This window comes from Panulirus ornatus, chromosome 13 (assembly GCF_036320965.1).
Source record: "Panulirus ornatus isolate Po-2019 chromosome 13, ASM3632096v1, whole genome shotgun sequence".
Lineage (NCBI taxonomy): Eukaryota > Metazoa > Arthropoda > Malacostraca > Decapoda > Palinuridae > Panulirus > Panulirus ornatus.
In genome coordinates this window covers 52,689,892-52,702,178 of record NC_092236.1, presented here as the reverse complement: position 1 = coordinate 52,702,178, position 12,287 = coordinate 52,689,892, and the positions used below count along the sequence as shown (strand labels likewise).

Sequence of the window (12,287 nt, the reverse complement as noted above, 5' to 3'; positions counted from 1 at the left end):
CTGGAGGGAATCTCTGAGAGATGGTGACTTCCAGCTTGCCTTGATTAAACTCAAAAAAAGGATTCCTTAAAGTTTACTATCACTACGAATATTTTAACTGTTACTTCATTTAATCACAGTCTCCAAAAATTTCAGGCATATCTGGAGAAAAACTAGAGATTCACCCACTGCAGCAGAAGTCTGGAGGAGCATTTCTACCCATTCGTTCTCCACACCCTGTTGCATACAACATGGAGCTAGTAGTGGATTGTTGTCGTAAGGCAGAGAAAAAAGGTAAGCGGTCTGTTAATGAGGAGTTTTGGGTTAGCAATCCATATCTCTTGTTTAGTTGTGCACAGTAAACTGTCTCTTCACTTTAGATTGTTTGAGGGAAGTATGGCTGGATCCCATACTTCTTTACTGACTAGAGGCATGTATAGATGAAAGATATCACCCTCAAGTCTGCCTAACATGCAGATATCTCAACAAGGCTTAGTTACCCAAAGATAACCATGGTGGGAAGACACTGAGCACTCTCTCCACCCAGGCTCCCATCTTACTATGCATTGTAAAAGAGGGATTCCATTTTGTTCTGATGAAGATAGTCTCCTATCATATTTACACATGCCAGGAAAATATGAAGAGTAATTATGGATATGGAATTAGTGGAAGACTCAATCTCCAAGCACTGGGAGTTACATTAGAGGGAGTCACATGCTGGGGTTGCTCGTATGCACAATTAGATTTAATAATAGTAGCACATGAAGCTTTAAAGGTCCTGGCCACATGCCAGGGTTTAACCCCTTCATTTCTCCATGCTTTATATGAAGCATGTAGAGATAGTCTCTAATGCTTCCCCCTACATTAAGATTTGGTGCATGGCACTAAAAACTGATGCACACTAAAGGGGAAAAATGTCTCAGTCACACTGTGCTTAACCCTTTCACTACTCTTTGCCTCATAAGATGTATAGTGTACCTCTTGCTCTATGCTTCATATGACTTTTTAATGGTTTCCATTTTTATTTGAAATCCCAGTTGATGTATGATTCCACCAATTGTCCATAGATGTCACTTATCAGCTCTCTGCAACAGCTTGAAAAAATTCAATGGGTCTCAGTCACCCAAAGATTGTTATAGGATTTGCTCATATGTTGATTTGGTGTGTTGCCACACGTAAATGCCTATTATATATTTGTAGAATGCTAAACTAGGACAAAACTGCTGAAGAATGTTTCAAGGCATTTTTTTGACTGAAATACTTTGAATTTTGTGTATGTTATAACTTTCCATTGGCCTGCTAGGATTCATTATAGTCATGTAAACTGCATAATTGTGAATTTATTTAAATCATTATGCACTCAATGCTTACAGACAAACATGAAGGAATCACATACATTCATGTCTTATGATGACTTTTGTAAACACCCACTCTCTCATTCCCCAGATAGAATACCAAGAAAGTGATGAAGATTTAGTCAGTTTAGAATAATTAAACATTTACTTTAGTCTTTTCTTTCTTTCTTTCTTTTAAACTATTCGCCATTTCCCGCGTTAGCGAGGTAGCATTAAGAACAGAGGATTAGGCCTTTGACTGGCCCAATTCTCTGTTCCTTCTTTTGGAAAATTAAAAAAAAACGAGAGGGGAGGATTTCCAGCCCCCCGCTCCCTCCCCTTTTAGTCGCCTTCTACGACACGCAGGGAATACGTGGGAAGTATTCTTTAGTATTACTACTTATATTTATTGTGATAGGATAATTATTTTTGCATTTACTCATGCAAATAGACAGAACTTTGCTTGTGTATATGATATGTAAATAAGTGTTTATAGTATGCCTAGTGTATGTAACGTGAAATCCCACCAAGAAACCTTTAAGCATGTACTGTGTTTAGTGCCCCAAATTGTTTTGATATCTTATTTATATAAGTGCCCACTATCTCTTACCCCAATTGAAGCACCAGGAAAGTGATGAAAATTTAGTTAGAATTAGAATAATTAAACATTGTTGTAGTTATAGTTCTTATATATCTTTTTGTGGTAATGCATGTAAAGAAAGTTTACATGTGTAAATAATGTATGAATTATACTAATAGTACTTAAGGTAAATAATGTGAAATCACACTTGGAAAGAAACCATAAAATGTGTACACCATAATTACATGATTACTAATGTATGTATTTAAAACTTACTGGTGTTCTAGGCTCTTGCACAATAAGAGGTTCTGCCAAGGTTCTGTGAATTGGATAAGTACTCTAACATCCCTGATGGCCTGGGTTGTTTCTTAAAGTAGAATGGGCTTACATTACACAGTGTGGACTTTTTGTAAGAGAAAGTAATGTCTATGCATTTCAGCATAAGGGAGCTATGGTTCTGTGATTTCTCATTATCCTAGAATAAGCTCATTCCTGAATGTGAACTTCTGGTCCTCATGGAGAATGTAGGACCAAATGAACTAGACTTTTGCTGCTGCTTCTCTGAAAACAAGATTTATTCCATGATAACATTCATGGGAAGAGAGAGACACCTAAAGTGTCTTGATGTTGACTCATTTAGATTTGTTTCTTAAATGACAGATGCTTTGTTGCTAACCTGTAGTTCTTTGAGGTTCTATATTTTCAGAGGTTCTGGTCATGAACTGGAACTCTTAAGTAATTAATTCAACTATTTTCCCCAGTTATCTGTTAGGGGAAACTTTTTCCAGCTTCTGGTAATGGAATTATGGGATTTGGTGAGTTATGGAGCCCAAAATAGGTAGCACAGGCCTAAAGTATAGGAGTCTTTACATCTTCTTGGTTCTCCAAAGCTGATGTCTAAGTTTTATAGTCTCTGATATCCTTGGTTCAGGAGTGCATGTCGAATCTCAGGACTTTGGAAGTTATGCATACAAGTTCCCGTGCTTTGCATAGCCAGAGTTGTGAGGAGCTTTTATGCTTGTTCCCATAATTTTCATATATCTACTCAGAACTTTTAGATAGTTTGGAACCTCTTCTAACCTTAACTTTAAGATTCAGGTTCTTCTGGTTTCAGAAACTCTGTGTTTGAGAGTTCTTGTGTAGCCATGCACCTGAATTATCAAAGCTAATTGGTTTACAAGGGTTCCTAATGGGATATTTTTTTCCTTTTTTAAGGTTGATCTCTTGGGATGTACTTTTTAAGTGTTCTCATCTGTTTGTTGAGGATACAGCTTTCTCTTTTTTTGCACCCTGTAAAGGCTTTCAAAGTTTCAGTATTCTCACAGCCTGAGGAGTTTCTCTGGCCTTAAAGCACTTCACTGAGTTACCTTGAAACTCATCTCTGATAACCCTAAATGCAAAGAGTTAGTTTTGTAACATAATTTCTACACACAAGAACTATTCCTCATGGCCATTGAAAGTTGGGTGAATTATGTTGATCAGTGGAGAAATTGAGGGAACATCCTTTGGTATCCTGGAATCATAAAACCTGAGCCTCTGAAGGTTACGCTTTTACTGGGTATAAGACACAAGTTTTGTCATTCCATTTTGTATGTATAGCAGAGGCCATGAGTTCAGGGAGATTGCCTCTTTTGTGGCCTGGCTAAGAACTTTCCTTTTATGGTTTTTGTTTTTCTTATAACTTGTTTGTTAATGACACCTTACTATAGATCTAGTGTGGCGTGGCCTAGCAGTAGCCAACATCATAGCAGAAGAACCCTAGTATGCCAAGGTGACTCTTTAGGTTGTTTTCTTGCTAATCCAGTCCCTTTAAGTTTTTCTACCCTCCTTCATGTTGGTGTTCTCTTATGGCAAGTGGGATAAACCAACCTTGGAAAGAAATGTAAGTTTTGATGTATGAAAGACTCTATATCTCTGGGGCAGTGTCACATGAGCATTTTCTTGGTCGTGTTTCCATCCCTTCCTTCCATTTCTTTCAAAAACCATTTCTCTAACTGATAGCAAATACCATTGGGTTGATATATGTGTTCTCAGAATAATGAAGTGTATCTCTACTAATGACCTGGGGACAGTGATGGCATTCCTAAATGGAGGTTGTTGATTTGTCAGGGGGTGGACCTGGACCAAGCAACATTGTTGGAGGATGAGAGAGCCATTTACCTCACCATTAAGATAAGTAGTTAGAAGGTTAGGATATTTCTAACCCCCAGAGGTCCAAGAAATCTCTCTCATGGCTTTTGGGATTGTCCTGTAGAGAAAGTGCTTTACATTCTTCAAAACTTAAATATTTAGAGGCAAAATAGTGGTTTATTTACTCATGCCTAAGAGAATGCCTAAATTTGCTGAATCATTAAAATTTCTTGTAAAAAGTTCACTAATCTCATAGGCAAACTTTTGAGTCTTTTCCTGACCACTGCATCAGTTGGGTTGCTCTGCTAATTTACAGCTTCCTAACTTCATGGTAAAGTTGCCGTCTGTTAGAATGGGGTGATAGTTGGTAAGGAAAAAAGGCTGGTAATTGCTTTCATATTATGATTGGATATTTAGTACATGCAGCTGTGAAATGAAGAGAGTTTTTACAGCCTGCATTATACTGTGTTCATTATCACTTTGTAGGAATGACAGTTGTAACATATAATGTCTTTTTACCAGATATGTTATTAAGAATGCACATGCAGTTGTTCCAGTGTAAACCTAGAGTCTTAGTCTCAGGCAGCTTTTTTTTTTTTTTTTTTTTTTTTTTTTTGAGTGTGTGCAGGTCCCTCATCTTTCCTTGTTCTGCATTGTTAGATTTTTTGCATCTGTTTCATCAAAGTTATGACTTGTGTGGCTACCCATGGCTCATCACTTGGCCTTTATCTGATACTCTAATTGGGAGAATTCTTATGGTTTTGGATTACAAAAAAAGGTGGGGATGACTCTAATATTTAAGCCATCATATTGGCATCTTATGTGTAGCTGACTTTATTCCATGGCTCACAGAAGATCAGGTCTTCTGAATTGTATTTTAGATATAGTTAAATATTTGTAGATTTTACAGATCTCAGTATCTTAATGATTAGTTCATTCTGATGTACTGCAGTCCATGATACTATACCATTGATGTATCATCTTAAGGAGTCAAATATAAAGATGTAGAAATGGATATATTCACATAAAGGCAAGGGCATTAATCATTGTTAATTTTATTCGTTCAAGAACACGATGCATAATGGTAATCATAATTCTTCTCAACAGGCAAAATGGAAATCCAGGTAACATGTCAGGGGGAGAACCGTTTCAAGGATTATGTGTTCGAGTGTGACACCAGACTAGGACAGGAAATTTTAGACAAATGTAAACATATCTTCGATCTCCGCTCAAGTTCTGTACGTAAGGAGTTTTGGCGGGAGAAGAAACCCTTCAGAAGACACAATAGTCTTTCAATGAGACGAAGGCCACGAACTGAAAACCATGTGAATGAAGTGTAAATTAGCAGAATTCTTGCTTAAAGGCATTGACTTTTGGTGATTTCAGTGTGATGTGATGAATTTTTAGGAAGAATGTGAAATCGTATGGTGAACTATGTTAAGGGAACATCATGGGATTATTGTTTATTTTAGTATAAGAAACACTTGAAGGTTATTGCCACAGAGATGCCTTTATAGGAAAGATGTAATATTGACTTAAATTTGTTTATTCCCATGAGCTAAATTCTAATATTGATGAAAAGAAACTTTAATTTATCTAAACTTTTTACTTTACAAAGTCAACACTTCAGCACTAAGGTACTGAATAAAAATTTTTCAAAATTCAGCTTATTAGAGTAGTCCTAAAGCATTGATATTTTACTTTAATGATATTATTTAGAATAGCATTTATTGTCAAAATGGTGGATATTTGAGCAAATTACGACATGAACCTTTAGTCATATTGTTATTTACTAGTCCAGTACAGTAAGACTTCACATTAACAGACTCTCAGTTATAGAAGCTTTTTTATCAGACTTTTAAGAGATTTGATGTATAATTTCCTAGTTTCTTACAAGTAATACTGTAACTAGATTGTGTAGGATATGACTGGCTCAGTATGTTGGTCTGTATTAATACCGTACAGTATGAGATTTGTTCAGAACCATACTAGCTTAAGTCTTCTTAATGTACTGTGTGAACACGGTACTCTATTTAATTCTTCATACCTTGAATGTGGCATTACTAGACACTGCCTGCATGAGATAACACAGAGTGAAAAGTCACTTTTAATGAGGTTGTTTCATTGTTAGGAAAAGGAGTACAGTCACATTGAGGAACTTTTCTCTCTAAAGGAGTCCATCTCTTCCCTGCTACAGATTGTAGTGCAGCCTTGAAACTTTAGGAGCCCTCCTTTAAGGGGTCCTGAGGTTATATGATTATCGAAAATTACCTTGAACACTTGTGATATATTGTGGATGGGTCACATTAAAAAGCTTGATGTTGTTGAGAATATAGGTGTTACAAAGATAAAATGTATTGTGCTCCTGACTCAGCTTATCCTAGAAACTAAGCTTCATAAGTCTGCTTTATTTGCTCTGAAGTGTGATGCTGAAAAGAATTTTTGGCTACTAAGAACAAATGTGTGAAGTTATTTAGAAAATGCAGAAAGTATTGTGTCAAAATTTGATGAGGCAGTGTACATACTCTGAAAATGCCACCAGACATGGTATACTTTGATGAAGTCCAAGCTTTGCGCTGTGGCAAAATAGATATATGTTGAACTTGGTCTAGAGAACATGAGATCATCCCGTTTCAAGCTTATGCTAAATAACAGTATGATTTCAAAAGAATATAGTGGCTTGGTTTGACTCAAGATCTGCAATGAAACATTTATATCTGATACAGATTTAGTGTATCCTTACCATCAAGAACTGAAAAATATTACTGATGTGGAAGTTTACCACTTAGAATAGATTTGCATTGCAGATGAAATGTTGCGTAATTGGAAATAGTAACTAATAGATGAAACTGCATTTCAAATGTAGCAAGGAATGCCATATTTGTACATGCTCTGCATTGATGCAGGAAGAATTAAGCTTCAACTTGCAATTATTGGAAAAATCACAAAGCCCAGTGTCCAGATATTTTAATGAGTTTGTGGTCAACTGTTTCTTCAGCTGGAAATATGATGTTGAATCTTGTTTTGATGCTATTCATTAAACACAATTCAGCGTCATATTGGACCATAACTTAAAGATAGTCCAGAACTGCGTTATAGTAATATGAATTAAGTGATGTTATTTCTCTTCTGTGGTCTGCTCTGTAAGAATGAGATATTCTCTAGGGTATTTTTGAGGAAAATCAGGATTAAAACTTTCCAGTCCTTAAATTTTTTGGGAGGGTAACATTGGTTTTCCCCCTCCCATTGCTGTCCATTCAGCTGTAGTCGTGGTAACTTCCGTGTTTCTGGTCACTTCTGGCCAGTGAGAGACTGCCATGTCATCAATGTACCTCCTCACTCCCAACAACCTAGAATTTTCTTGGATTGTATGCTAACCAGACATCTTTTGCCAGACTGGCTTTTTTCATGGATCAGTATTCTTTCCTTCTATTTTAATATTTTCTTTTAGTTTATTAAGGGTATGTTGTACTGTTAAGTTTTGATTATTGTTTTAAGATATATACATATATGTGTATGTGTATATTTGTGTGCTTTGTTTTAATATCAGAATTTAGAATTTTTGCCCAATAGAGGTGGCACCTTTTGTAGAAAGCAATGTTTACTACCAATTCATGTATACTATTTGCCACTATACTTCAAGAATCAAACCCTGGTCCATCTGTGTGGCAGTCAATTAGCCTAACCCCCTAGTCCACTATGAACATAAAATAGTATCTCCTCCATAACCATTTGCTTATTTACGGATCTCATGATACGTCATGTATCCGTACACGGTGGAAATACTGCCACTTATTGGATAAGGAAGGAAGGCATTGTAATCGACTCCCAAGGTAATGTGCATATATCTCAACAATGTAATGTACATATGATATCTGATGTATAGTATATGTGAAGATGCTGTCATTGTGGCTTAGGGGTTAGGCTACCTGGCTGCCAAATAGATAGACCAAGGTTTGATTCTCAAGATATAGTGGTAAATAGTTTGTTTACATTACATGGTTGAGAAACACCTGTATAATGTTTGCAAAACATTGTACTGTACATTGAACAGTGCAATAGTTTATGGTGATATTTATATGATAATACTGGAACTTATCAGGTGATTAGTTAGAGCATCATGTAGAAACATTAGGTAGAAGTACTAGATAGGAACATTAGGCAGGAGCATTAGATAGAAGTAGTTGGTAGGAACATTAGGTAGGAACCTCAGCAAACTCTGCACTGGACTTACCCTCTGCCAGTAGCCTGTTAAGGGTGAGGCACTAAAGGCTAAGAAGCATCACTGAAGTTCACTAGTTATGGAAACTGTGTTGCCGTGCCACCCCTTTGAGAGAGTTCCAGAATGGAACAGGCATCAGAGATATAGATAGACAGTATATTGGTAGTGTGATGGGTCCCGTCCCTCTTCACTGGGCTTCTTCTCCTCCCTTCCCTATCCCTTAATTTCTTTTTTAACTGTATAAGCCCCAGGTGATGGGAGTTACATTAGAGTTATAGAGAAGAACAGTGTTGTATTGTAAATCAAAAAGCCCATAATGCTGTTTTGAGTCCCAAGAGAGTGCCAGCCTGGGGACAGATATCAACCAATCTACCTTCTTCTTCTTTGGATTCTCTTTTGTAGACACCTTGTTTGATGTTTTGGGACAAACAATTTCCAGTACTCATTTTTGGTGATAAGGGAGTGTCTAGTTCAGGGATACCTTGTTATCTCACTAGCCAGAGTGCAGGGGGCAACTTGTGGATGAAAATTGCCCAACTGTTTGTGGTGAGCAAGTTGAGATTATTGGCCTATGATATATAGCAAGTGCCATACCATAACTAGCGCAGTGCTGTGATTTGTTGTTGTTGTTGTTGTGGGGGTGGATAGACAGCCTCAAGAACTTATAATTTGGCCCTTGTAGGGCCAAATTCCTTCTTTTGGGTGGGGGTTTAAAGAGTTTTTTTTGTACATATTTGCCATTTCATACATTAGCAAGATAGTGTCAAGAACAGATGGCTGGACTTTAGAGGGAAATATTTTTACTTGGCCCCCTTCCGTATTCCTTTTTTTGGAAAAGTAAAAGCTGGAGAGGATGATTTCCAGCCTCCTTCTCCCACCTCCTTTTAGTTGCCTTCTACAAAATGCAGGGAATACGTGGGAGGTGTTTTGTCTCCCCCTGTCCCTTGGGATAAAGGCAAGCAAGTATGAATATGTTCATGTGTATATATGTATATGTGCGTGCATGTGTACGTATATATGTTGATATGTATATGTGAACGAATGTAGCCTTTATTGTCTTTTCCTATCGCTACCTCGCGCATGCACAGGGGATTGGGGTGTCATTTCATGTGTGGTGGGGTGGTGGTGGGAATGATTGAAGGCAGCAAGTATGAATATGGATATGTGTATATGTCTGTGTATGTGTATATATGTATACGTTGAAATGTATAGGTGGATGGGCCATTCTTCGTCTGTTTCTTGGCACTACTCTCAACTTTCTCCTTTCACACGCTTTTCCAAACTCAGTAACCAACTTCTGTAGTTTCACACTCAAATCAGTCACCAGAGCTGTATCATCGGTGAACAACATCTGACATACTTCCCAGGCCCTCTCATCCCCACCAGACTGCATACTCATCACTCTCTCCAAAACCCTTGCATTTTCCTCCCTAACCACCCCATCCATGAACAAATTAAACAACCACGGAAGCATCACACACCCCTGCCGCAGACCGACATTTACTGGGAACCAATCACTCTCCTCTCTTCCTACTTGTACACATGCCTTACATCCTTGGTAAAGAGTTTTCACTTCTAGCAACTTACATCCCATACCATATACTCTTAAGACCTTCCACAAAGCATCTCTGTCACCCATTTCATATGCCTTCTCCAGACCCATAAATGCCACATACAAAGCCATCCGTTTTTCTAAGTATTTATCACAAACATGTGGGAGGATGTAAATAATGTGCGAAAGACAAGACAATAAATGGGAGCAATGGTGAAGGGGTAAAAGGGAAAGTGAAAGCAGGTAATGATGAAGTAAGCAGATGGAGTGAGTATTTGGAAGGATTGTTAAATTTGTTTGATGATAGAGTGGCAGATGTAGGATGCTGTAGTCAAGGTGGTATGCGAAGTGAGTGTGCTATGGAGAGTGGTTTGGTGAAGAGAGAAGAGGTAGTGAAAGCCTTACAAGCCGTACAGAAGATGAAACGTGACAAGGTGGTGGGAGTGAATGGTACTGCAGTTGAATTTATTTAGAACGGGATGACTGTTTTGTTGATTGGTTGGTAAAGATATTCATTGTATGTATGGATCATGATGAAATGCCTGAGAATTGGTGGAATGCACGTATAGTGCCTTGTATAAAGGCAAAGAGGATAAAGGCGAGAGTTCAAACTAAAGAGGTATAAGTTTGCTGAGTATACCAGTTAAGTTGTATGGGAGGGTATTGGTGAAGACATGCACAGAGCATCAGATTGGGTAGTAGCATTGTGGTTTCAGAGGTGTAAGAGAATGTGTGGATCAGATGTTTACTTTAAAGAAAGTGCGTGAGAAATACTTAAAATGGATGGATTTGTATGTGGCATTTATGAATCTAAAGAAGGCATATGATAGGATTGATAGAGATGCGTTGTGGAAGATCTTAAGCATATATGTGGTGGAAAGTGAGCTGCTAGAAGCAGTGAGAAGTTTTTATCAAAGGTTTAAGGCATGTATATGAGTAGGAAGAGTGAATGGTTCCTAGTGAAGGTCAATTTGTGGCTGGGGCGTGTGATGTCACTAAAGTTGTTTAATTTGTTTATGGATGAGATGATAAGGGAGGTGAATGCAAGAGTCTTGGAAAAAGGGAGCAGTGTGCAGTCTGTTGGGAATGAGAGGGCCTGGGAAGTGAGTCAGTTGTTGTTCGCCAGTGATACAGCACTGGTGGCTAATTTGAGTGAGGAACTGCACAAGTTGGTGACTGAGTTTGGAAAAGTGTGTGAAAGGAAAAAGTTGAGAGTAGATGTGAATAAGAGCAATGTTATTAGCTGGATATATTTATATGATTATTATACTTGATCGCCGTTTCCCGCATCAGCGAGTTGGCACCAGAAAACAGACGAAGAACGACTCATCCACACTTATATATATACATAAGCACCCATATATATACATATATATATATACATACACATAATACACATACACATATATACACATGTAGATATTCATACTTACTTGCCCTCAATCCATTCCCTGTGCCACCCTGCCCCACAGGAAACAGCATCGCTGCCCCTCCGCTTCAGCACCTGGAAAATAGACAAAAGAGGCTACATTCGTTCACACTCAGCCTCTAGTTGTTATGTGCAGTGCACCAAAACCACAGCCCCCTTTCTACATCCAGGCCCCACAGACTTTTCCATGGTGAACCATTGAAAGATATATATATATAGGAATGGATTGCAATTGAGCGCGTGACCAAGTATATTCCTGAGTCCATGGGAAAATGAAACATGATAAGTTCCCAAGTGCACTTTCATGTAATAATCACATCATCAGGGGAGATGAAAGGAAGAAATATAACAGTCTGTTGATGTAAAATGAAGAGACATAGCTAGGACACCATTTGGTAAACAAGTGACTACCCGAATTGAGGTCGGGTGCATTCAAGTCTGGCATCGAGTGTTTCATAAACTTATGATGTAGACAAGAAGGGGAACTGTTTACAAATTTTATCAACAATAAAGCTATCCAGTTCATATAGACCTTCACTAATGTTAATGTTACAGTGCTTTGTGTATTTAATAGTAGAAGATTTAATGATATTTCTTGTGGTGCAGGAGAGAGTTGATGACTGAGATGGCATTACACCAGTCAGTACAATGATCATAATTTTTAGCATGATTAAACAAGGCATTTAATTCTTGTCCTGTTCTTATACTATATTTATGTTGCTGAACTTAACAGAAAGATCCTTACCAGTCTGCCCAACATATTTTTTTTTTTTACTGACTGACATTTCATGCAGGACCTTGGGTTTAGACCATCAGGTTCCTCACCAGTTGGCAATGCTCTTTGATCTTCCCTCACCCCACAGTTGATAAGGCAGCAAGAATTTGCTTCAGACTGTTTACAGGCTGACCCATGCCCATTATAGGCCTCTGACTGTTCTTTTCCAGTTAGTGCCCATCTGTTTAAGGTAAAGGAAATCCTTTCAAATTGTACGCCAAAGTTGAAAACCCATTTTTGGACCCAATACATGTTAAGAATCATTTTGAATCTTGCAAGAACCCTT

The 12,287-nt window shown here is 37.9% G+C and overlaps 1 protein-coding gene across 3 annotated transcripts in view; it reads left to right on the top strand.

Moving 5' to 3' along the window:
• The window catches only part of Sin1 (SAPK-interacting protein 1), a 74,218-nt gene extending 62,403 nt beyond the window's left edge, over positions 1 to 11,815 (top strand). For all 3 annotated transcript variants that reach the window (XM_071668921.1, XM_071668919.1, XM_071668920.1), the window contains exons 10-11: positions 136 to 273; positions 5,131 to 11,815. In XM_071668921.1, coding sequence (XP_071525022.1) covers positions 136 to 273; positions 5,131 to 5,363 — 371 coding nt within the window. In that variant the 3' untranslated portion in view covers positions 5,364 to 11,815. The remainder of the gene's footprint in view (positions 1 to 135; positions 274 to 5,130) is intronic.
• Positions 11,816 to 12,287: the final 472 nt, after the last annotated feature.